This window comes from Acinonyx jubatus, chromosome E4 (assembly GCF_027475565.1).
Source record: "Acinonyx jubatus isolate Ajub_Pintada_27869175 chromosome E4, VMU_Ajub_asm_v1.0, whole genome shotgun sequence".
Classification (NCBI taxonomy): domain Eukaryota; kingdom Metazoa; phylum Chordata; class Mammalia; order Carnivora; family Felidae; genus Acinonyx; species Acinonyx jubatus.
In genome coordinates, this window is record NC_069395.1 from 65,488,834 (window position 1) to 65,515,499 (window position 26,666).

Here is a 26,666-nt window from a genome sequence, read left to right on the forward strand (position 1 = left end):
TCGGCCGCCTCTTGCTCTGTCACATGGTTTCGCTAAGGTGACATCATCCTTACAGTCCCCGTTTCTGCCTGCACCTGTGCCGCTCAGGGTCCACAGAAAAACACCTGACCGCTCTTGCTGGTCCTTCCTTAAGTTCGTGGTTACCAACCTCCCGCGCCCCTCTTGCTGCCTAGAAAGTGCGCCGTGTTACCCTCCGTGCCCATTCTTCCGCTCCCCTGGGTAACTGTTTCGTGCTTTGTACTTTCCTCTGAAACCTCTGTTGCCGTGCTCTCACCTCGCAGTCTCGCCTCCTGTTTCATGGAGAGGTTGCGGCGGGTGGTTTCCACATGCTCCTTCACATGTGGACCACCTGCCTCCCTCTGGCCCCGGGCTCTCGTCTGTGTGGATGAACTGGGGGGTTTCCGGGGCACTTGCCTGGCCGCTTCTCACCTCTCTGGCCACTCCTCTGTCTCTGGCCCTGTGCCCCAGCGCTTAGTCTTGGGACCTTTCCTGCTTACGCTCTGGCACACTGCCAGAAATTTGCTGGTGTGTCCCCAGCAGAGACCTCTCCACTCTCTCCTACTTAGAATCTCTCAACCACCCGCTTCACATGTTTCTAATGTTGTCTCTTGGATTTCTCTGAACGCGTCTGGTCCTGCCAGAAGTCACAGCGTATTGCTCCTCCATTCAGGACCAGCCCCCACTGTCCTCCCAAGCCCAGTGCCTTCGTATCTTAATCCAAACCAAACTTCTCACAAGGCCCTGCACGACTGGCTTCCTTTATCTTTCTGTTTCTCCCTACTCTTGACCTTGCTTACTCGACTCCAGCCACACACATCTCCTTTCTGGCCTGTGAATGTGCCAGACACGCTCTCGCCTCAGAGCTTTTGCACTTCTGTTCCATCTGCCTGGAATGCTGATTCCCCTGTGGCTCCCTTGGCTGGTCCCCTTCCTCGCTCTGGACTTTCTTCCGAGTTCCTTTCTGAGTGATAGCTGCCTGGCCACTTTGTCTAGATTTTTATTTCCTCCCCATTAATGCTCGACACCCCCCCCCCCCCCACACTCCTTCCCTGCTTTGTGTCTTAGCAGGCAGCTCTAATGCCCTGAAGGTTTTACTCATTTGTCTGGTTTGTTTCTGTCCCTGGAAGCCAAGCTCTTCATGGGCAAGCATCTCTTTTGCTCGCTGTTGAATGTCCAACACTTTACATATTTTTAGTTAAGTATTGAATTAAAGAAAGCATTCACTTTTGCATCCAAATTTTGATAGCGAGGACATGATGTGTGCTTTGGACTATGATTTCACTTGGGTGGTCACCTTGTTTTCAGCAAACTTCATTTTACGATTTGTGGTTATTAAAATTCAAGATAAGTGGGACGATTTTTCACTTAAAAATTCTTCTAAAAAGTCATTTGTGTTGAGTTGTGCAAAAAATGTGTTTTACAGTCACTGCAGAGATGGCCAACTGTAATTAGCTATTTAAATCCATCTTTTAAATGGACAGTTTCAAAAGGCTCTTTTTTCCTTCAGACTTTCTGTTTCTGTGTGAACTCACCTTGTTTTGTCTCCGCAGTGTTCTTTCTGATCGGAGCTGTTTACGAGTGACAGCCGGGCCCGCTTCCCTCGACCTGGATGTCAACGTTCAGAGGACTCTGGACAACAACTTGGCCACGGAAGCTTATGAGAGAAGAATTAAGCGCCTTGAGCAGGAAAAACTTGAACTTAGCAGAAAGCTTCAAGGTAAATATGTTTTAAAGATGGTATTTTTCCCTTCTTTGAATTGGACTCACAGTTTTAGGAACTGTGTATTGTAAGCGTTGTTTTATCTTGAAAAGAAATTTATTTTATGAGGTGGAAAAAATCCAGTGGAAGAAAGTCGCACAGAATACAGTATGATACCATTTACGTAAACTCATGACATTAACAGTAAACCGCAAAACAGTCCTTGTTCCCCCCCGGGTGCGTTATGTGTGCACATAGACACGTCTGGGGACAAGGAGCCCTTCGCATCCTAGCGTACCGCTCGGTGTGCCTACCATATTTCCTTATCCTAAAAAGTTCCTCTTCCTAGCACACTTTCTCTGCGACATCGCTCCTGTCCTCATACTTGGTGATTTTTGTTCTCTCTCTCTTTCTTTCTTTCTTTCTTTCTTTCTTTCTTTCTTTCTTTCTTTCTTTCTTTCTTTCTTTCTTTCTTTCTTTCTTTCTTTCTCTGTCTATTTTAAGTTTATGTATTTATTTTGAGAAAGAGAAAACATGAGCAGGGGAGGGACGGAGAGAGAAGGAGAGAGAGAATCCCACGTAGAAGCCCATGCAGGGTTCAAACTCACGAACCGTGAGATCATGACCTGAGCCAACACCAGGAGTCAGATGCGTAACCACTGAGCCACCCAGGCGCCCCAAATACTTGGTGACCTTAAAATGCATGTTGGCAGACCTCTTTAATATTCCGACTTCTTGGTCTCTTGATTGTTCACGTCCAATGATCTTGTCCTCCGCCCGATCTCATCCACTCCAGTCTTGAGACTCTGGCAGCTAAAATCTTTATTAATCTCCATTTCAAGCAGACCCTGCGTGATCTCCTGTTCACGCTGGTCTGGTGAACCCCCTTTGGTGCCTCCAGTATGCCTTCAGTCCCGTCGTTACCAACAAGCCTGTCACCTTGCCCCGTGGTCAGTCCTAGCCCCCTCATGGGGACCCCCACCTCTGTTGCTCCCTCTTCTACGTGTCCCTCCTTTGCCAGGACCCCAGCTCTGTTTAAATGCATTATGTCTGCTCCTGTGTGGCCAACGGTAACGTACCGGGGACACGTGGTGTGCTGACCGATCCCACTTCAAATTCACGAGTGCTGATGTCAAGATGACGAGTGCTGTCCGGTCCGCGTCTTCGCACCTGTCCGCATTTGACCCACCGGACCACGCCCCCTCCTGAGAGCTCTTTCTTTGGGCTCTGGGACGCTCGAATCTCCTGGTTTTCTGTTGAACCAGTGATTCCCAGTCTCGCTCCCTGGTTTCTGCCCGGCGCTCTGACCTCCGAATGCCAGGGTCCTCCAAGTACCCCATGAGCCGAGGCGCCCAGAACTGCAGCCTCCGAGGCACCTGGAAGCCCTGTCATTCTGTCACAGCTCACATCCTGCCGCCAGCGAGTCCGGTGGCTCTGCTGTCACCGAGGATCCCGACTCTGGGCATCGCTCGCTGCACGGCCCCCTCCCTGTTCACAGCACCACCGCTGCCCCCTGCCTTCCATGACAGCCTTCTCGCTGGTTCCCCCACCTTCCGCGCCCCTCCTCCCCCACCTTCCCGATCCGTTTCCAACACAGCAGCCAAGCAATCCTCTTAGAGCACAGTTTAGACCATTTTACCTCACGGCCTCTTCTCCACCCCAGGGGTTTTCCGTCTCACTCACTTTAACAGCCAGGCTCGCTGTCTGTGCCAGGCTTCTTCCTGCCTTTCTGACTTCACCTCCTAGGCCCCCCTACCCCCCTGCTGCCCCATCCTTCTTTCTGCCTCTAGCCACCCTGGGCTCCTTGGCTGTTCTTCCCACAGCTTGGCACATCCCCACCTCAGGGCCTTGGCATTAGTTGTTGCCCTGCCTGAAATTGTCTTCCTTTGGTGTTCACATGGCTCATTCCCTTACATCCTTCAGGTTTCTACCTGAATATTACCTTTAAATGAGGCCTTTCCTGACTGCACTATTTGAAATCTAGTCTTTTTTTTTTTTTTTTTTTAATGTTTATTTGTTTTTGAGAGAGAGAGTGTGTGAGCAGGGGAGGGGCAGAGAGAGAGAAGGAGACACAGAGTTCGAATCAGGCTCCAGGCTCCGAGCTGTCAGCACAGAGCCCGACGCGGGACTTGAACCCAGGAACCGTGAGATCATGACCTGAGCCGAAGTCAGACGCTTAACTGACTGAGCCACCCAGGCGCCCCTGAAAGCTAACCTTGCTTTATCTTCAGCATTCACTATCCCTCTTCCCTGCTTTATTTTCTCCAAAATAAAGGACATAACATACAATTTATTTTACTTAACTCCTTTTGTGAATGAAGGAATGTAATCAAAAAGCTTGTAACTCTTAAGAGAGAAAGAGTCAAGTTTTTGCAATAATAAAATTTCGCTATTATACTTTTAGAGGCCCAGTAGAGAAAAACACTCCCCAAACATCAATAAAACAGACTGCTTTCTATTTTTTCTATAAGTTGCCAAGATCTCTGCATGTGGATTAATTCCTCTTTATCGTGCAAGTTGTTTTGACATTCTAATAAATATATTTGCCGCATACCATTGTGTAAATTTAAGATGTCCAACTTACTAATTTGATACATTTATCTGTTGTAACGAGATTGCTGTCATAGGACCGCTTAGTGCCTTCTCCCATGTCACATAATTACAGTGCAGCTCGGCTGTCTGTATTGACCACTCTGCTCCGTAGATCTTTATGATTTCTCTACCACTTGTTGTGAGTTTGTACCGTGAAATGACATCCCCCCACCCCTGCCCCGTCCCCGGTAACCAGTTTTACTCTTTGTTGTTCTATGAGCTTGACTGTTTCAGATCTCACATAGTAGTGATATCGTACAGCGTGTGTCCTTCTCCATCTGACTGCTTCACTCCGTGCAGTGCGCTCAGGGTCCGTCCATGTTGTCACACACGGCAGGACGTTTCCTTTCTCATGGCCGAGTAATACTCCGTTGTGTACATATGCCCATCGTTTTTAATCCGTTCATCCACCGATGCACCTTTAGGTTGTTTCCACGTCTTGGTTACTTGCAAAAGTTTTCTCCCATTCTGTAAGTCGCCTTTTCATTTTAGTAATTGTTTCTTTTGCTTTACAGAAGCTTCCGTGTTTGGGACAGTCCCATTTGTTAGTTTTTGTGTCTGTTGCGCGTGCTTTTGGTGTCATATGCAGAAAACCATTGCCAGGACCAGTGTCCAGGAGCTTCTTCTCTGTTCTCTTCTAGAAGACTTCTAGAAGTCTTATGCTGTCAGGTCTTTATGTTTAAGTCTTTGATCTATTTTGAGTTAATTTTTGTGAGTGGTGCAAGAGGGGCCCACTCTCGTTGTTCTGCACGTTTCCCCAGCACCATTTGTTGAAGAGACTGTCCTTTCCCCATTGGGTGTCCTTGGCTCCCTTGCAGAATTAGTTGACCATGTTTGCCACAATTTGATCGCAGGCTCTGTTTCGTTCTGTTGCTCTGCGTGTCTGTGTTTGTGCCCGTAATGTATTGTTTTTATTAGCGTCGCTTTGTAGTGTGCTTTGAAAGTAGGAAGCGTGATACCTCTGACTTTGTTCTTTTTGTCAGGATCCCTCTGTCTGTGCAGTGTCTTTAGTGATGCTACAGCAGAGTTTAGGATTGTTTCTTCTGTTTCTGTGAAGAATCCCTTTGGTGTTTTGATGGATATTATGTTAAATCTGTACATGGCTTTGGGTAGTGTAAACATTCTAACAGTATTAATACTTGTGATCTATGAACGTGCAATGTCTTTCCAGTTGTTTGTGTCATCTTCTGTTTCTCAGGAAACTCTTACGGTTTCCATTGTACAGATCTTGTCCTTCTTGGTTAAAAGCGTTCCTGAGTAGTTTATTGTTTTTGATGCTGTTGTGAATGGGATGGTTTTCTTTACTTCTTTTTCAAATGTCTCCTCATTACTGTAAAGGAATACAACAGGTTTATGTGTTGATTTTGCATCCTGCAACTTTGCTGAAATTGTTGATTAGTTCCAACTGTTATCTGGGTTTGCTCTTGGGGATTTTCTATATGTAAAATCATGTCAACAAATAGTAACAGTTTTACTTTTCTCTTTCTGATTTGCATGCCTTTTAGTTCTTTGTCTTGCCTGATTGCTCTGGCTAGCACTTCCAGGACTATGTTGAATAGGAGTAGAGAGAGTGGACATCCTTGTCCTCTTCCTGATCTTAGAGGAAAAGCTCTCAGTTTTTCTCCATTGAGTATAATGCTAGTTGTCACTTTGTTGTAAATGGCCCTATTTTGTTATGTTCCTTCTATATCCAGTCTGTTAAGGTTTTTTATCACGAAAGGATGTTGCGTTTTGTCAGATGCTTTTTCTGTGTCTGTTGAGATGAATGTGTGATTTTTATCTTTTATTGAGGTGATCTGTGACATTTATTGATTTGTGTATATTGGACCACCCTTGCATCCCAGAGATAAATCCCACTTTGTCGTGATATATAATCCTATGATTGTGTTCTTGACTTTTGCTTGCTAATATTTTGTTGAGAATTTTTACATCTATATTCATCAGAGATATTGGTCTATAGTTTTTTGTGGTCTTCTCTGGTTTTGGTATCAAGGCCTTCTAGAAAGAACTTGGAAATGTTCCCTCCTCCTCATTATTTTGAAGAGTTTGAGGAAGATTGTTAGTTTTTCTTAAATGTTCGGTAGAATTCACCAGTGAAGCTGTCAGTTCCTAGAGATTTCTGTGTTGGGAGGTTTTTGTTTACTGATTCAATCACATTATTCGTTACTGGTCTGTTCAGACTTTCTCTTTCTTCCTGAGTCAGTCTTGGTAGGTTGTGTGTTTCTAGAAATGTATCCATCTCTTCTGGTTGTGTAATATCCTGGCCTATAATTGTTCATAGTATATGATCCTATATATTTCTGTCGTTTAAGTTGTAATGTCTCTTCATTTCTTCCTCTTTTTTTTTTTGGATTTTTTTTTCTAATTTTTTTGTTTATTTTTGAGAGAGAGAGAGAGAAAGTGTGAGCCAGGGAGGGGCAGAGAGAGAGAAGGAGACACAGAATCTGAGGCAGGCTCCAGGCTCTGAGCTGTCAGCACAGAGCCTGATGTGGGGCTTGAATTCATGAACCATGAGATCATGACCTGAGCCGAAGTCAGACACTTAACCAACTGAGCCACCCAGGCACCCCAAGATATTTATTTATTTTTGAGAGAAAGAGTAAGCAGGGAGGGGCACCTGGGTGGCTCAGTCGGTTGGGCATCCAATTTCGGCTCAAGTCATGGTCTCATCTGTGGGTTCGAGCCCCGTGTTGGGCTCTGTGCTGACAGCTCAGAGCTGGAACCTGCTTGGGATTCTGTATCTCCCTCTCTCTGCCCCTCCCCTGCTCATGCCTGCCTCCCTCCCTCCCTCCCTCCCTCCCTCCCTCTCTCTCCCTCTCTCTTTCTCTCAAGAGTGGATAGACATTTTTTAAAAAAAGAGAGAGAGCAAGCAGGGAAAGGACAGAGAGAGAGAGGGGGGACAGAGGGTCCAAAGCAGGCCCTGTGCTTACAGCAGGGAGCCCTTTGCGGGTCTCAAATTCATGAACTGTGAGATCATGACCTGAGCTGAAGTCGGACACTTAACCGCCTGAGCCACCCGGGCGCCCCATCTCTTTAATTTTATTTGAGTCTCCTCTTTTTTTCTTAGTGTAGCTAAAGGTTTGTCTGTGTAGTTTATTTTTTCAAAGAACCAGCTCTTAATTTCTTCAATCCTTTCTGCTATTTTTCTGGTCTCTATTTCATTTGTTTCTGCTCTGAACCTTATTTTTACCTCCCATTTGCTAACTTTGGACTTAATTTGTTCTTCTTTTTTTAGTTTTTAGGTTATTTGAAATCTCTCTAATTTATTAATATGGTCATTTTTGCTATCAGCTTTCAGAGAACAAACTGAAGGTTGCTGGAGGGGAGGTGGGTGGGGGATGGGCTAGATGGGTGGTGGGTGTTACGGAGCACACGTGTTGTGATGAGCACTGGGTGTTGTATGTGAGTGATGAGCCACTGAAATCTTTTCCAGAAACTAATACTGCACAGTACGTTCACTGCATAGAATGTCAATAAACTTTTTTAAAGAAAAAAAAAAACTTCCTCTTCGAACTGCTTTACTCCATCGATTCCACAAATCTGATATGTTTGTATTTTCGTTTTCGTTTGTCTTGAGAAAATTTTTTATTTCTTTTCTGATTTCTTCTTTGACCCAGTGGTTGTTTAGAATCATTTAATTTGCACATATTTGTAGTTCTTCTCGCCTTCCTCTTGTTGATTTCTAATTTCATACCATTGTGGTCAGAAAAGATGGTATAATTTCTTTTTAAATTTTCTGATATTTGTTTTATGTCCTGTCATGTGATCTGTCCTGGAGCCTGTCCTGCTTGTCACTTAAGAATGTGTATTCTGCTTCTGTTGGATGGAATGTTCTGTAATGTCTGTTAAGTCCCTTTGTTCTAAAGTAGGGTTCGATTGCAACATTTCCTTGCTGATTTTCTGTCTGGACCACTTATCCATTGTTAATAGTGGGGTATTGAAATCACCTACTATTATTGTATCGTCTCTTTCTTCCTTAAGATCTGTTAGTACTTGCTTAATATGTTTTGGTACTTGGGTGTTGGGAGTGTATACATTTACAGTTATATCTTCTTTTTTAAAAAAATATTTATTTTGAGAAAGAAAGAATGTGAGTGGTGGGAGAGGGGCAGAGAGAGGGAGAGAGAATCCCAAGCAGGCTCCATGCTGTCAGCTCAGAGCCCCATGTGGGGCTCAATCCAACCAAGAGATCATGACCTGAGTCAAAATCAAGAGTTGGACACTTAACCCAGTGAGACACCCAGGCGCCCCAGATTATTATATCTTGTTAACGTACTGACCCTTTTGTTTTTCTACAGTGACCTTTGTCTTGTTACCATTTCTGGCTTGAAGTCTCTCTTGTTTGAAAGAAGTATGGCTGTTCCCACTTTGTTTTGGTTTTTGCTTGCTTGGAGTATTATCTTCCCTCCTTTCGCTTGGAGCCTATGTGTATCTTCAGAGCTGATAGGTCTCCTTTAGGCAGCATATATATTTGGGTCTCATTTGTTTGTTCCTGAAATCCTTCCCCCTGCTCCATGCCTTCTTGTTGGTGAGTGCGATCCAATTATTTTTAGGGGGATTGTTGATTTGTAAGCACTCACTACTGCCATTTTCTCTTTTGCTTTCTGGTTATTTTGTCTCTCCGTTGTTTCCTTTAACTTCTCCTTCTGTCTGCCTTTGCCAGTTGGTGGTTTTCCATGGTGATTGGCTCCTTCCTGTTTTAATCTTTTGTGCCTCTGCTCTAGATTTTTGCCATGTGGTGACCATGAGGTTAACATAAAATGTCTCATAGATAAAATAGTCCTGTCTCTGATGATAGCAGCTTCATTCACCTATAAAGATTCCATCCTTTTATGCCTTCCCTTTTATACTTTTGGTATCACAAGTTTTCTTATGCTGTGAATTTGTTATCAAATTGTAGTAGCTAGGGGTGCCTGGGTGTCTCAGTCGTTAAGCATCTGACTTTGGCTCAGGTCATGATCTTAGGGTTTGTGAGTCTGAGCCCCATGTCGGGCTCTGTGCTCACAGCTCAGAGCCTGGAGCCTGCTTCGAATTCTGTGTCCCCCCCGCCTCTCTGCCTCTCCGCCACTCACACTTTGTCTCTCTCTCTCTCAAAAATACATAAGCTTTAAAAAGTAAAATTGTAGTAGCTATAGTTATTTTAAATGCTCCTTTCCTTTAACATTTATGCTATCATTAAGTATGTGACACACTATTCTGAAATAGGGTTACAGTTTTCTAGTTCTGAATGTCTGTCATCTGAATCAGAATTTTGTGTGCTTTCATTTTCCGTTTTTTTTTTTTTCAATTTTTTTATGTTTATTTATTTTTGAGAGACAGAGCATAAGCAGGGGAGGGGCAGAGAGAGAGGGAGACACAGAATCCGAAGCAGGCTCCAGGCTCTGAGCTGTCCGCACAGAGCCCAGGATGGGGCACGAACTCACAAACTGTGAAATCATGACCTGAGCCGAAGTTGGATGCTCAACAGCCTGAGCCACCCAGGCACCCCTTGTTTCAGTTTTAAGAGCTCCTTTCAACATTTCTTGAAGGCAGGTCTGATGGTGGTGAGTTACCTTAGCAATTGTTTTCTTGGAAAGCCTTTATCTCTCCTTCATATCAGAAGGATAACTTTGCTGGATAGAATATTCTTGGCTGGTGGTTTTTATCTGTCAGTACTTTGGATATGTCATTCCACTCTCTCCTGCTCTGTGGTTTCTGCCGAGAAATCTGTTGATAGCCTAATGGGTGTAAGTCACATCCCTTTTCCCCCTGGTAAAATTTTTTTTACCATTGATGCAGCTCCTGGGTGACTCAGTTGGTTAAATGTCTGACTCTTGATTTTGGCTCATGATCTCACGGTTCATGGGATTGGTTTGTGTACTGATAGTACAGAGCATGCTTGGGATTCTCTGTCTCCTTCTTTCTCTGCCCCTTCCCTGCTCGCATGCATGTTCGTTCTCTCTCTCTCTTTCTCTGTCTCAAAAGAAACTAAAAAAAGTCTTTACCATTGACTCTTGACAGTTTCATTATAAGGTGTGTTAGTGAAGATCTTTTTTCATTGAGATAGTAATGTGTCCTGTTCAGCTGCGTGGACTTTTATGACCAGTTCTTCCAGTTTGGGGAAGTTCTCAGCTATTTTTTCTTTAAATAAACCACCTCCCTGTGGTATCCTCATTTTCCTTTGGTTCGCTTGTCTGATAGAGTATGGTAACTCTTGTGGAGTTTCTTCACTTTTTAAAAATCTCAGATCTCTCTTCTCTTCCACCTGAATCATTTCTAGATTCCCCCCCTCCAAATCATGTATTCTCTTTGATCTGCTTCTTGATCTGCTCTGTTTTCAGTGCTTTTAAAAAAATTTTTTTTTAACATTTATTTTTAGAAAGGGAGGGAGAGAGAGAGTGAGCATGAGCAGAGAGGAGGGGCAGAGGGAGAGAGAGGGAGAATCCAGGCAGGCTCCACGCTTAGCGCGGAGCCCGACACGGGGCTCAGTTCCACGACCCGTGAGATGGTGACCTGAGCTGAAACCAAGAATCTGTGCTCAACCCACTGAGCCCCCCAGGTGCCCCCAGTGCTTGGTCACGCATTTTTCAGCCTCATAGATTGAGGCCTTCAGCTTCAGAATTTTTGTTTGCGTTTTTGTCATAATTTCAGCCTCTTTTGTAAAGTACTCCTTCTGTTCGCTAATTTTATTCCTGAGTTTACTGAGTTGCCTTTCTGAGTTTTCTCATAGTTCATTGAATTTCTGCCTAACCGCCATTTTGAGTTTTTTATCTGTGAGAACACAGTGCTTCATGTCTTTGCATTTAGTTGCTGGAAAACAGTCCTTTCTTTTTGTGAAACTGTATCACTGTGGTTTTCTCATAGTGCGTCATGAAATGTACCTCTGTGGTCACACTTGAAGTAGCAGACACCTTTCTTACTTAGGGAAGGTTTTGTCTCCTTGGATTCTAAGGGTTCAACAGGTTGTCATTCAGGAGCCTTTCTTTTGTTTTCCAGAAGGTGGCGCTGTAGCACAAGTTTTCGGTTTCTCCTAGGGCTCCCTCTAACCGGAATTGAGCTAGGACAAGGCTGGCTTGCAGATTTCATTGGCTCAGCCTACCTCCGGGTTCAAGTATCATAAAGGGAGATCTAGAAAGAGCCAGGCTGGGGCTCTCTTCCTCACTCTGTAAAGTGTGGGCGATTCACTCTGCCCTTTAGCCTCCTACCCCGTGCCCTTTTCCTGTTTGGCAAGTGTGTTGATGGGGAGACTGGCCATGTATTTGAGACAGACTCTTCTCCTGAGGCAAGACTCTTGTTTCTCAAATACTCTAGTACCGGAGGAGATTTTAGTCTGCATTTTAGAAGCCCCTGACTTCCCACGCAGTCTCCAGATACAACAAAGACACCACGATGAAAATAGCAGCACATATTTAGGGATCTGGAGGTTTCCGAGTTGTTCAGCAGCCCCACCCATTCTCCAGAAGCTCTGGTGTGTGTTTTTCCTCCAGCATAATAGCGCTCCTTGCCCCTAAAGGGCAAGCGGGGGCCTAAGCCTGGCCACAGAACTGGGTAAAGTTCAGAAATCGGAGCCAGCTGCCAGAGTCTTCTCACCTCAGAATGGCTGTTCCCTCCCTGTTTCGTTGTCCTGCGTCCGCTCTGCTCTCTCAGATACTTGATTTCTGTAAAAATAAGATTTTTGCAAGTTACATTTTTGGACTTTTTGCAGCAGGAGTGATGGAGCAATGACCTGGTGCTTCCTACTCCTTCCTGTTCTGAATGAGAAGATTGCTGTATAGGAGGGAGGCTTTGGGGATGTTTTAAATGATCTCACGTGTTCTTAGGCAGTATCGTTCTGTGTGGGTGGTATCGTTTCACAGAGCAAACCCAGTGAAAATAAGACATCATGGTCTTTTGTATCAACGCGCATTTCATGCAGTGGCACAGTTTACGTGTAAGCTCCTCCATCCATTTACCAGCTGTTTATTGAACACTGACGGCCCAGGAACTGTTCTGCACACGACTGGGGGGGGGGGGGGTGACGGTGAACAGAAAAAGAGGACAGTACTGGCCCTCGCAGCGCGTAGCTTCTACTTTGAGGACACAGACGCAACATCAAATACAAAGCAGGGCCCATCAACTGCGAACAAGGAAGGTGGAGACCGTGAGATTTTTGTCAAGATGAAGACACCGCGTGAGATGGTCAGTTCACAGAAGACCGCGTGCTCTGGGGAAATGGTTTAGGACCGCCAGTCGTCGCCAGATGGTCAGTGTTAGCAGACGCGAGTGTCAGGTGACTGCGTTTCCTTCAGCCACTTTGTCAGCCTCCGTGACGGAAGCATGGAGTGGGAGAGTCCCATTCGGCCGACACGGGCGCCTTCCAGGCCGTGTCACCGAGGAGCGGAGGGCAGACAGGCCGCAGGTGGGTCTGCAGAGCAGTTCCTGTAGCGATGGACCACGGGATCTAACGCGGGCAGATAAGGAAGAAAAGAGAAAAAGACCGAATAATGTCACGACAGTGGATTCGATCTCTCGGTGGGAGCGAGGAATCAGCGAGGTGGTCCCTCGAGTAAGCGCACTGTGGAGATAAGAGACAGAGAGAGGTGTAGCTGCAGTCACGGTCCGGAGGCCGTGCGGTTACCGAGTCTCGGCCGGCTTCCAGGAGCACTTCTCCATGGGCCAGCCGCCAGAGGAGCAGCTCCACTCTGTGACACGGGAGCCTGCTTCACGTTCTGTACGATGCTGAGCTTTCTTGGTCCTGTGCCTGTATGAACACCACCCCCCGCCACCTGCACACATACACATTTCTAGGTTCACGTGAGGCAGGAGCCGTGGGTCCGGGCTGTGACCTGCGGATCTGGCGGTGTAGCCGGAAAAGTCTCCCAGCTAGGTTGTTTTGGGCCGCAAGTCATAGACTTCTTAAATAATACGGATTTGTTATCTCAGGACGGCAGAAGTAGACCGTTGCGGGGCCAATTTGGGGCTTAGCTTCCCTTTGATGTTCACGGCTTTCCCCTCCCGATCCTGCCGTACTGCCCAAGTCCCAGACCTCGTGTGCGCACACGTGCGGAGACCGAAAGAAGGTTCCTTTCCTTTCATCCATCTCTTACTCCACGGGAGATTAAAACTCTTCCAGGAAGCCCTTAGGGGACTTCTTCTCAAGGCACTGGGAGTTCTAACTAGGTCACATACCTAATTCTTAACCGGTACTCGGCACGTAGCGTGGGACTACCATGATTGATTCGAAGCGTCTTCTATCTTTGGCTGGTCTGCCTTGGAGCCTGATGCCGGAATGTGGTTCACAAGCAGTGAGAGGGGAATCGCTTCTAGGTAAAAAGCCCAACAGTGTCTGCCTTGGGGGGTTTGTGTGCCAGAAAGCCAGAGTGTTGGGTGGATTGTCTATTCTGATGTGAGAGTTTACTAGGAGTAATGAAAAGGGTCGTCATGGTAAGAAGCGCAGTGAACAATGTGCGAAATTGTTATTCAAAGAGAGAATAAGAATGGCTAATAACCCCAGCAGACAGGTAATGGGCGTTTTAGCAGACCGGAAGTGGAGTCTAGGAAGAAAAGTAGCTGTTACTAGTACCCCAGGGCTATTTTTCGATCTCCCTTCTCCTACTCCCAACTTCGGTGTCTTCTTAAAGCAAACAAGGGATGTTTCTTTAAAAATAAGAAATACCAAATATACCAATATTTACCATGTTTTGAACCCAAAAATAAACGTATAAGATGTACTTATTGGATGCAGAAGATCACGGTCGGATGCGCGATAGGTATATCTTACACCTTTAGTTCAAGTTAACAAATATTTATCGGCCACCGTGCATACAAAGATGATGATACTATTCTCTGTACAGATGGTGAAAATTAATTAGAAAACCCCCCTCTTTTGAAGGCTGCAATGTTTTGGAGCTTTGTGTGTGTGTGTGTGTGTGTGTGTAAAATGTAAGTAATATATATAAGTAATAACATGCCATAGAAATAATATAAGTTACATAAAGCAGTATAAAATAACGTTAACTGGTATAAAGCAATCAGTCATGATTTGTAGTGACAGACGATTACGGTGAAGGTGGAGACTTACTGTGGCCAACCCTCCATAAAATAGTGCTGCAACTGTTGTAGCACAGGGTGGTTTTGTTTCTGACATAAAATTCTTTTAAAGTTTGCATTTTTTCCAGATCTTCTGCTAATATCTGGAAAAACACTTCAGTGGAGTTAACATTTCTTTAATACTTTGCATCTTCTGAGTAGAACCGCAAGGTAAAGTAATCTGTTTTAGCTAAATTGATGAGCCAGAGTCATACATAAAATCTGGAGGCTGGCATTTCTGTACATCGTATACACTCGACCCTTGAAACAGTGCAGCTTTGAACTGCGTGGTCCTGTGCACTTACTTCCTTTTTGATAAATACAGTATCATACTGTAAATGTGTTTTCTCTTCCTCATGATTTTCTCAGTAACATTTTTGTTTCTCTGGCTTACGTTATCGTAAGAATACAGTGTATAATGCACATAGATTACAAAATCTGTGTTAATCGGCAGTTTGTGTTATTGGTTAGGCTTCTGACCACCAGGAGGCTATTAGTAGTTAAGTTTTCGGGGAGTCAGAGCTCATATACAGATTTTCAGGGCGCCTGGGTGGCTCAGTCAGTTAAGCGTCGGACTTTGGCTCTGGTCACATGATCTCACAGTCCGTGGGTTCGAACCCCGCGTCAGGCTCTGTGCTGACAGCTCGGAGCCTGGAGCCTGCTTCGGATTCTGTGTCTCCCTCTCTCTCTCTCTGCCCCTCCCCTGCTCATGTTCTCTCTCTCTCTCTCTCTCTCAAAAATAAACAAACATTTTAAAAATTTCAAAAAAAGAAAGTCATACACAGATTCTCAACTGCATGGGGGAGGATCAGTGCCCCAAACCCCCTGCATTTTTCAAGGACAACTGGTGTTAACATCTCCAAACCTCCCTTCACACACCAGACTGTTTTTAATGCATTATCTGACCCAGGAAGTTTTTGGGTTACCATATGATGACCCTTCTTGCCAGAATGAAAGGGACCTGAATGGGTTGAGTCACTGGTGAAGTGCACCTGCTGTGTTTGGTAGAAGGCCAGTCCTTTCCTGTGTCTGTTACACTTTTAAAGACACATGTGTTGGAGTTTTGGGATTTAATTGTGATGTGTTTGCATGCTTCTTGAGTAGATGTGTTGATCAGTAGAATTATATATGGATTTCTCTAGAAAGAAATATATTGGGGCGCCTGGGTGGCTCAGCTGGTTAGGCATCTGACTCTTCATTTCAGCTCAGGTCATGATCTCACGGTTCATGACTTCGAACCCCGTGTTGAGCTCTGTGCTGACAGTGCAGAGCCTCCTTGGGATTCTGTCTCCCTCTCTCTCTGCCCCTCCCCTGCTCACTTGGTCTCAGCATAAATAAATTAACATTAAAAAAAAGAAATACATTGCTGTTAGTTAAAAAAATTTTTAATATGGCCATATTTCTCATTTTATCCTTTATTCTTTTTTTTTTTAAAGAGTCAACACAGACTGTTCAAGCGCTGCAGTATTCAACTGCTGACGGTCCACTCACGGCAAGCAAAGATTTAGAGATCAAAACCTTAAAAGAAGAAATTGAAAACCTAAGGAAACAAGTAAGAGGTAAATTTCCGTGATTCACTATTCATTCAGATTAGTAGGTTTAAAAAAAAAAATGCTGTTTACACACAAAATATATACTGAGTGCCTGTCTCATGTTATGTAATGTGAGCTCTGCACCAGGAAGGGGAGAGCAAATCAGAATGGTGTCTGCTGTCAAGGAACTCACATTTCGGTATGGGAAAAAATAGTTTCTGCAGTACATGAGAAACATGAGCCTAGGTCCCTGGGGAGGATCAGGAGGGGCGCCTCTCCAAGGTTCACGCCAAGAAAGATGGTGCTTTGAGAAGATGTATTAGTTTGGGAGGTTTAGCTGGAACTTGTCTGGCTGAGCATATACACGAACGGGGAGGGAGTGTCAGGAGTCAGGAAGAAGGACAGTGTAGACAAGGAAACTGCACGTATGCGGACAGCAAGACACGAACTTTTATTTTCTCTGTAACAGTTCCTTTCGGCACATTGACGAGATTTAAGTAAATTAATTCAGACAAGTGTCGACATGTCCGTTCCGTCCATTCGTGCGTTGAGTCCGTTCGTTCAGCAAATACTGATTGAGCACCTGCTGGGGAGCAGGTATGGTTTGAGGCTCTTGGAATGCAGTTCTAAGCATGATGACAATGACAGAACCCTGTTCTTGCGGGACTGGAAGGCACCCAACAAACATAAGACAGTAACTATGTAACTCTGTAAATGACACACTATGTTAGAAGGTGGTGAGTACTTAGAGCAGAATACGGAGAAGGGGTCAGAAGTCCAGGATGGGGAGTTGTGTCATCTTATGCAGGCTGGCCTGGGGGTAAGCCTCACTGAGAAGGTGGCAGGTGAGCAACAACTTGAAGCAGGTAAGGGGCTAGTGTGCACTTAAATGGGAAGCACACGTTCCACGCAGAAGGACCAGCCGGTGCAAAGGCCCCGAAGTCAGAATGCGCCTCAGGAGTTGGGACGGCGTGGCTGGAGCAGGATGAGCTAGCAGGGAGGATGATGGAGACGGACGGGGTGGAGAACAGAGGGTTGGGTAAGGCTTGTGCCCTCATCAGTACAGTCTCACTCTTACAAGGTTTTTGGTTTTTTTTTCTGTCAGTGTAATGGGAGCCTTTTGCAGGGTTTAGAGGCGTGGCACCTGGTCTCAGCATAAGGAGAGAGAGAAGGTACTGGCTTAGCCAGGATAGTCAGACCTCTCCAGAAAGGCCGTTTTAAGACCAAAGTAAGTGAGGGAGAAGAAGAATCTGAGATAGGATCTTTTATGAAAATAACTATTTAAAAAAAATTTTTTATGTTTATTTGAAGGGGGAGGAGAGAGAGCAAGGGAGCACGTGAGTGGGGGAAGGGCAGAGAGAGAGGGAGACACAGAGCCCGATGCAGGGCTCGAACCCACGAACTGTGAGATCATGATCTGAGCTGAAGTCGGATGCTTAACCGCCTGAGCCCCCCAGGCACCCCTAAAAAGGACTGTTTGAATGCCACGTTAATACTTTGCTTATATTAAATACACATGGAGCTCTTAAATTTGACCATAATTTATGATGTTTATTTTTTTTAAGTGGCTCTCTTCCTAAGAGATATCTCTTTATCAAATTTCTGTAGCTTTATTTTCTACAGTTAAGGTGTTTGGAAATATGATACGCAGAATCATTTGCTTTGCTTTGCTATCAACAATAAAACATCAAGAGCACTGAATGTGTTAGTTATTTGACACTGAAAAAAGTGACCAGCTGGGATGGTTAGGGATTTATCTTCAGAGAGGTAATATAGATTGAGATGAGTAAGCCCATTTTATTAGCTCTCAGAGGGTGTTTTTTTTTTTAATTGATTTCCTAAAAAAATTTTTTTTTTTACTGTTTTATCTGTTTTTGAGACAGAGAGAGACAGAGCATGAGCAGGGGAGGGGCAGAGAGAGAGGGAGACACAGAATCTGAAGCAGTCTCCAAGCTGTCAGCACAGAGCCTGACGCGGGGCTCGAACTCAAAAACCGTGAGATCATGACCTGAGCCAAAGTCGGATGCCCAACCGACTGAGCCACCCAGGCGCCCCTAATATATTCCTTTTTAATCGATTGAATCCTTAGGATTTTCTGTGCTAATCATCATGCATCTGCAAATAGGACGGTTTTGTTTTTGCCTCTTCGATCTGTGTGCTTTTCATTTCTTTTTGCTGTACTGGCTAGAATCCCCAGCGCTGTGTTGGAGAAGAGTGATGAGAATATACATCCTGGCTTTCTTCCCAGTCTTAGGGGGAAGCCTTCAGTGTTTTGCCCTCAAGCGTAATATTAGCTACATATTTGTTATAGGTGCTCTTTACCAAGTCAGAAGTACACATCTGTTTCTGTATTTCTGAGAGTTTTTATCACAGGTAGTTGTTGAAATTTGTCAAGTATTTTTTCTGCATTTATCGATATGAACATGTGATTTTTCCCCCTTTTGTTAGCCTATAAGTATGGTGGATTAGACTGGTTGATTTTGAAATATTGGACCAAACTTACATCCCTGGAATATATACGTCACTGGTCATGGTGTATAATTATTTTTATGTGTTACTGAATTTTATTCCTGGTATTTTGTTAAGGATTTTGGCATTCATATACATGAAGAATATTGGTCTTTCGTTTTCTGCCTTTCTTTTTTTTCTTTCTTTTTTTTGTTTTTTGTACTGCCTTTGTTTTTGTTTTCATTCTTTTATTTTTCTGTTTCCTTTCTGAGATATAGTTGACATACAACATTATATTAGTTAGTTTTAGGTGCGCACATAATGGTTTAGTATTTGTATATATTGTGAAATGACCACCACAGGAAGTCCAGTTACCATCAGCACACGTAGTTACAGATTTTTTTTCTTGTGCTTAGAAATTTTAAGAGCTACTCTCTCAACGACTTTTCTGTATGTGGTACAGAATTATTAGCTGTAGTCCTCATGCTGTGCATTGCCTCCCCAGGACTTAGGCATTATGTAACTAGAAATTTGTACCTGTGATCACCTTCACTCCTTTAACATGCCCTTGCACCCCTGCTTCTTGGAACCACCAGTTTGTTCTCTGAGTTCACTTTTTTGGTTATTTTAGATTCCACACATTGAGTGAGATCATGCAGTATTTGTCTTTCTCTGACTGCCTTTGTTTAGCATAATTCCCTCAAGGTCCATCCACTTTGTTGCCAGTGGCAAGATAGTGCTTATTTTAATGGCTCAGTGGTATTCCATTGTGCATACACCCCACGTTTTATTTATCCACATACCCATCATCGGACATTTAAGTTCTTCCGTGTCTTGATGCTTGTGAATGATGCTGCAGTGAACATGGAATGCATATCTTTTCAATTCAGTGTTTTTGTTTTCTTTGGATAAATAATCAGAAGTGGAATTGCTAGATCCTCCAGTAGTTCTATAAATTAATTAATTGATTTATTTTTGAGAGAGACAGAGACAGACTGCAGCCGGGGGAGGGGCAGAGAGAGAGGGAGACACAGCATCTGAAGCAGGCTCCAGGCTCCGAGCTAGCAGCACAGAGCCCAGCACGGGGCCATGACCATGAGACCGTGACCTGAACTGAAGTCGGGCGCTTAATCGACCGAGCCACGCAGGTGCCCCTATTTGCAATTTTTTGAAGAGCCTCCATGTTTTCCAAAGTGGCTGTACCAATTTATGTTTCCACTAACAGTGCACAAATATTCCTTTTTATCTGCAACACTTGTTTATAACACTTGTTTGTAACAACACTTGTTATATCTTGTCTTTGGACAGCAGCCATTCCAACAGGTGCGAGGTGATATCTCATCATGGTTTTGATTGGCATTGACCCGATAATTTGACGTTGAGCACCTTTTCATGTACCTGTTGGCCATCTTTATGTCTTCTTTAGGGAAAAAAAAAAGAAAAAGTCTATTCAGATCTTCTGCCCATTTTTTAATCAGATTATTTGTTTGCCGTTGAGTTTTACCAGTTTCTAAAATATATTTTCTGTATTAACCCCTTCTCAGATATGTGATTTGCAGGTATTTTCTCCCATCCATTAGGTTGCCTTTTTATGTTGCGGATGGTTTCCTTTGCTCTCCAGAAGTAAGTTCAATGTTGTCCCACTTGTTGATTTTTGCTTTTGGCGCTCTTTGGCTGTGGTATCAGTGTAGTGCTGGCCTCATAAAATGAGTTTAAACGTATTCCCTCCTCTTTCATTTTTTGGAAGAGTTCAAGAAGGATTGGTGTTAATTCTTTTTATAAGGTTTGTTAGAATTCACCAGTAAAACCACCAGGTCCTGGGTTTTTCTTTGTTTGGAGGTTTTTGATTATTAATTCGGTATCTTTAGCATTATTGGTCTGTTTAGATTTTTTAATTTATTCACAATTCAGTTTTGTTTGGTTTTATGTTTTTATAAATTTATCCGTTTTTCTAGGTTATCCAGTTTGCTGGCATGCAATTGTTCATAGTAGTCTCTTATGATCTTTGTATGTGCTGCCCATTGAAATGTTTCCTCTTTCTGGTTTTATTTATATGAGTTGTTTTTTTTTTAAGTCTAGCTAAAGTTTTGCTCATTTTGACTGTCCAAAAACAATCTCTTAGTTACATTGATCTTTTCTTTGTTTTCCTGATGTTTGTTTCATTTATTGTTTCTCTGATCTTTGTTAATTCCTTTCTTCTGCTAACTTTAGATTTAGTTTGTTCTTTTTCTAGCTGCTTGATATGTAAAGTTAGGTGTTTGAGGTCTTTCATTTTTTTAATGTAGAGGTGTTTATTGCCATGAACTTCCTTCTTAGAACTGCATTTGCCATATTTCATAGGACATATAGTGTTTCCATTTTTGTCTGTTACAATATGTCTTTTTAATTTCCTTTTTAATTTCTTTTTGTGATCCATTGGTTATTTGGGAGTGTGTTATTCAATTTCCACATTTTTATGAATTTTCAAGTTTCATCCTTTATTGATTTCTAATGTCATACTTTTGTGCTTGGAAAAGATCCTTGGCATCGTTTGCTAAATTTCTTAAGACTTGTTTTGTGAGGTGCCCACATGGCTCAGACAGTTAAGTGTCCAACTTCGGCTCAGGTCATGATTCCACAGTTTGTGGGGTTGAGCCCCATATTGGGCTCTGTGCTGACAGCTCGGAGCCTGGAGCCTACTTCAGATTCGTGTCTCCCTCTCTCTCTATGCCCCTTCCCTGCACTTGCTCGCTCTCTCTCTCAAAAATAAACATTAACATTTTCTTTCAAAAAATTAAATAAGACTTGTTTTGTAACCTCGCTTGTTTTTTAATCTATTTATCCTGGAGAATGTTCCATGTGTGTTTGGGAAGAATGTATATTCTGCTGCTATTGGAGGGAATGTTCTATATATGTCTGTTAGATCCACTTGTTCTAAAGTATAATTCACATTCCTTTCACATATAATTCACATTTCCTTATAGGTTTTCTGTCTAGATGATGTATCCAATGTTGGAAGTAGGGTATTGAAGTCCCCTACTTTATCGTATTGTTTATTTATCCCTTCAGATCTGGTGTATCTGCTCAGTATATTTAGATGCTACGGTGTTAGATGTATTTATAATTGTCATACCTTCTTGATAAATTGACCTTTTTATTGTCATATGGCAGCTTTTTTGTCACTTGTTACTATTTTTGACTTAACATCCATTTTGTCTAACTATAGCTACCCTTGTTTTCTTTTGGTTTCCACTTGGATGAAATACCTTGTTCTATCCCTTCATTTTGAGCCTTTGTGTCTCCTTAAAGCTGAAGTGAGGCTTTTATAGACAGCATATAATTGGGTCTTGGTTTAATTCATCCAACCACTCTAGGTCTTCTTGTTGGAGAATTTAATCCATTTATATTTAAAGTAATAAAAGATTGGGATTTGCTAATGTCATCTTACTGTTTTCTGAGTGTTTTGTAGTTCCTTTGTTTAAGTTCGTCTCTTAACTGACTTCATTTGTAAGTTAATCATTTTCTATAGTGTTAAACTCTGATTCCCTTTTCTTTATCTTTTGTATTCCTACTGTAGCTTTTTGCTTTATGCTTAGTATGAGGCTGACATAAAGTATTTTAGTTATAACAGTCTGTTGTATGTTGATAACAATTACGGTTGTGAAATATAATTTAGAAAGCTTAGGAGGAGAAGAAAATCCTTATGGATTTACCCATATTTTAAAATATCTATCTATCTATCTATCTATCTATCTATTTATTTATTTAAATGCTTATTTTTGAGAGGGAGCGTGCACACACACACACAAGTGGAGGAGGGGCAGAGGATCTGAAGCAGACTCTGTGCTCACAGCACAGAGCCTGATGCGTGGCTTGAACTCATAAACTGTGAGCTGAAGTTGGACCCTTAACTGACTGAGCCACCCAGGTGACCCAATTTACCCAATTTTTATATACCATGCTCTGTATTCCTTTTTGATATTGATGAGCTCCTTGTTCTCTTATTTTCTGCTTAGAGGATTTCCTTTAGCCATTTAAAAAAAATTTTTTTAATGTTTGTTTATTTTTGAGGGAGAGTGTGTGTGCAAGTAGGGAAAGGGCAAAGAAAGAGGGGGAGACACAGAATCCCAATCAGGCTCCAGGCTCTGAGCTGTCAGCACAGAGCCTGACGCGGGGCTTGAACTCATAAACCGTGAGATCATAACCTGAGCCGAAGTCAGACACTTAACTGACTGAGCCACCCGGGTTGCCCCTTCCTTTAGCCTTTTTTTTTTTTTAAAGACAACCCTGCTATCAGCAAATTCTCTTAGTTTTTATACATCTGAGAATGTCTTAGTTCTCTCTTTATGACTAAAGAATATTTTTATAGGACATAGGATTCTGGGTTGATAGTTTTTTGTTTAAGCATCTGAAACATATTGTACCACTTTCCTTAGGACTCTGTGGTTTATGAGGAGAAAATCACAGTCATTCTGAGGGTTTTTTCCCCCCTTTATCTAGGGTGTTGTTTTTTTCTGGCTGCTTGCAAGGTTTTTCTTCTTTTATAGTTCTCTGATGTTTAATGGTGTGTTTTGGCATGGTTTTCTTGGGGTTTATTCTGTTTGGGATTTGTTCCTCTTCTGTAATAAAGACACATAAATGTGTCTTTACACGTTTTTCCACTTAATTACTTTGAGTACTTTTACAGACCTGCCTACTGATGACTTAGATGTTACATCTTTTGTTATCCATCCACAAATCGTTGGGTCTCTGTTCATTTTTGTTTTCATTCTGTTTTTTTCCCCCCACTATTTAGATTGGTCAATTTCTACTGCTTTATCGTCCATTTCACTGATTCTTTCCTGTGATGGAAAGAATCCTCTGATGGGTTCCTCTGTGGAACCCAACAATCCAGATTTTTTTTACATTTATTTCTAAATTTTCCATTTTGTTTTTTGTAAACTTGTTTCTTTGCTGAGACTTGCTGTATCTTCGCTTGAGTCTTCTGTTCGTTCATTTATTTCAGATATGTCCGTAATTGCTCGGTGGAGCATTTTTATCATAGCTGGTTTAATGTCTTGCCAGATATTTCTAACATTTCTATTATTTCATCGTCTGCATCTGTTGATTTCCTTTTCTCATTCAAGTTGAGATTTTCCTAGTTCCCGATAGGATGACTGATTTTCAGTTAGTGACTCTGGATCTTATTTGCACTTTTCCATTTTCGCCAGCTTTTCCCGATACCACTCCAGCAGCGGTGGCTTGCCAGGTTGAGGTGGAGGTTCACTTTCCCCACTTGGCCTCCCGCAACACCCAGAGAAGGGCCCCTCGTTATTCCCGGAGGAGGTTGGGTTTCCGCCAACTCGCCAACGTCGTTCCATCAACGAGGGTGGGCATCGCCCTCGTACCACCGGGCAGTGGCGGACATTCTTCCTTCTCCGACACCAGCCCAACGCGGGGACGGTGGAGAACCTCACTGCTGCCGCTGAGGGGGTGCGGAAGTGCTAGTTGCCCGTGTGGTCTCCACGGACATTGCATGTGAAACGCGCGTGTTACGGCCAGTGGCCCTTTAGCAGTCCTCTGAGTACCCTCATGCCTCATGGTGTGTCTGTTTCTGGGTGCTTCATCATAGCCTGATGTGATTGAGGTCTGGCTCTTCACGTGTCCTTCGCTGACAGATGTGGTTGTGGAAGAAGTTGTTTCTGTTGTTTAACTTGAGTGGAACAGTTGCTTCCTGAAAGTTTTCGGTCTTGCTAATTTGCCCCTTTCCTGGTCCTTTGGGTAGAAAGAGTGGACTTCTGTCGGGGCTTTTATTTGCTGCCCCTGTTGGCATTTCTGGATCACCAGTTTCTTTGGCTCTGTGTCTGGGAAAAATGAACCACAAAGAAAACACAGAGAACTTCCCGCTGTGTTGGTCCAGTGTTCCTGACATAACAGTTTCAGGTTCCCTTGTCCCCATCGGTCATCCTTTTTCTTCTCTCCAAATTTCATTTTTCTTATGTTTGTTTTATGTATGATGTCCAGAGAAGAGGGGAAATGTATCTAATCCTTCTTTCTGGAAGCAGAAGTCTCCAGAGTAAGCTCTTCAAATGTAGATCCGATCATGTCACAGCTTCTGCACACGTCCTAACGTGTCTTCCGTGGATGCCTGCTGGCTCCTGGGTGAAAGTGAAACAGCTCAGCTCTGTTTCCAAGGCCCTTCGTTATCCTGCATGTCGCTGCGTCTCCAGATTTTTGCCGAAGTGAACTACGCTTAGTTCTCCTCGGTCCCATTCTGAGTTTTCGCTATTTCGTTGTTGTTTTCTCTTTTCTTTCTCCACTCCCTCTTCCTTCCCTCCTCCTTCTCTCATTCCTTCCTTCTTCATTCATTTATTTTTGCTTGTTTGCCAAAAACATTCCTCACTGTGAACTTAAGCTCCTCTAGAATACGTGTTACCGCTGACATAGGTTTTTATTTGTATATTGCTTTACTTCCCTCGCCTGACTGCTAGATAGTAAGCTTCTTGAAAATAGGAACTTGGACGTCCAAGTGCACAGAAGAGTGTGTGACACGTAAAAAGCCCAAGTCAGTATGGGTTGACGAGTGACCAGTGAAACTTCGCTCTTGGAAACGTCCGACCGCTTCCCAAGATGCCTTCCTAATACGTCTTTCCGGGCAATTCGCAACACACTCACCCCTTACGTACAAGTCAGCGGTGCCTGGAAGGAGGCCGCTAACTGGGGAAATTGGTTATCGTTGACCTGTTGATGGAGATTTCCTTCTTCACTTTCCTCCTACTTCCTAAATGCAGAGGCTATAGGACTGCTCTTCACTCGTTCTATTTTAGCTTTTCCCAGGGGTGGGGCAGAACCAGTGAAACCGAGGTGAAGAGAAAGGGCGGATCCTGTTTTTAGCATTCTTCCTTCCCAGCAGGTCTTGGGGGCGTGTGCTGGTCTCAGTGTGCCCAGGATTCCATCCCATCTCGTTTTTTTTTTTCCATCATTCGTTCATTTTTAAATCTCTTTTTACCTATTGCGGTAAAATGTACATAACATAAAGTGACCATTTTAACCGTGTCTAAGTGTCACATCAGTGGTATGTAACACATTCACGTGCTGTGCAGCTGTCACGCTCTGTCCCCGCAGCCCAGTATCTTCCCAGATGGAAACTCTCCGCCCATCAAACACCAGCTGCCCGGTCCTCCCACACCCAGCCCCTGGCACCCGCCGTTCTTTCTGCGTCTCTGCATTTGACTGCTCTGGGAGCCTCACGTGAGTGCAGTCATGAAGTATTTGTCCCTCCGTGGCTGGCTGACTTCACTTAGCAGCGTCTTCACGGTTCACCCATGTTGTAGCCTGTGTCGGATTTCCTGTCTTCTACAACATTCTGTGTGTATGCAAACACTCCCTTCTGTTTTTACGTTCGTCACCAATGCACTTGGGTTGCTTTCCCATTTTGTTTATTGCAAAAAGTGCCGCCTTGCACATGAGGGAACATATATCAAGTCCAGAAGTAGAATTCCTGAATTTGTACAGAAATTCATGTTCAGTGTTTTTAGGAATTGCCGAACCGTTTTCCACAGTGGCTGTGCCATCATGTTCGCACTGGCAACACAGTCCTTCTCAGTTCAGCCCATAAGCATCCTTATTGAGGTATTGTTCCGTACCAGAAATTATACTCGGTACTGGAGGCAGAGTGGTAAGGCTGGGGATAACCTCTGTGTCTCATTCATAGTTAAACCCACGTTGTCCTAAACATTTCGATGTAAAAGCTAGAGATAATAGAAAACAGGCTCTTCTAGGAACCTGCCCTACGAGTAGCCTTGACTATAGTCCTGGCTTTAAAGAAAAGTCCAAATCACCTTTGTTTTTTTTTAAGTTTATGTATTTTTTTGAGAGCGAGAGACCGTATGTATGAGCGGGGGAGGGGCAAACAGGGAGGGAGGGAGAAAGAGAATCCCAAGCAGGCTATGCACTGTCAGCACAGAGCTCAACTTGGGGCTCGATCTCAGGAGCTGTGAGATCACGACCTGAGCCGAAATCAAGAGTCGGTGCCCCCAAATCACCTTCTGTTAGCTACTTCTTAAGCTAGATCTTTGTGTAGACAATTACACACCACCAGTGCCTGTATATCTTTTCTTTCCCTATGGCAGTGTTCTCCAATATATTGAGACTCCTAGAAAATTTTAATAAAGTTATAATTACTTAAAATTTCTTTTTAAAATCTTCTTTCGTTATCACACTCCAAACTCCCGAGAAGGTAAGACAGAGTTTCCTTGTGTCATCTAATGGACACTCAGCAGATGAAAGTATAAATTCATACTCTCATTTGATATTTTTCCCTGAGAAGATACGGGAATGGTTTCTTGTTTCCTGAATAATTATTGTAATCTCTAATGTGCTTTGTAACC

At 43.5% G+C, this 26,666-nt stretch overlaps 1 protein-coding gene across 14 annotated transcripts in view; it reads left to right on the top strand.

Annotated features, from left to right (window-relative positions):
- The window catches only part of CDC42BPA (CDC42 binding protein kinase alpha), a 316,248-nt gene that overhangs the window by 160,007 nt on the left and 129,575 nt on the right, over positions 1-26,666 (top strand). For all 14 annotated transcript variants that reach the window (XM_053208855.1, XM_053208843.1, XM_053208849.1 and 11 more), the window contains 2 exons: positions 1,551-1,717; positions 15,775-15,897. In XM_053208855.1, the coding sequence (XP_053064830.1) occupies positions 1,551-1,717; positions 15,775-15,897 (290 nt within the window). The remainder of the gene's footprint in view (positions 1-1,550; positions 1,718-15,774; positions 15,898-26,666) is intronic.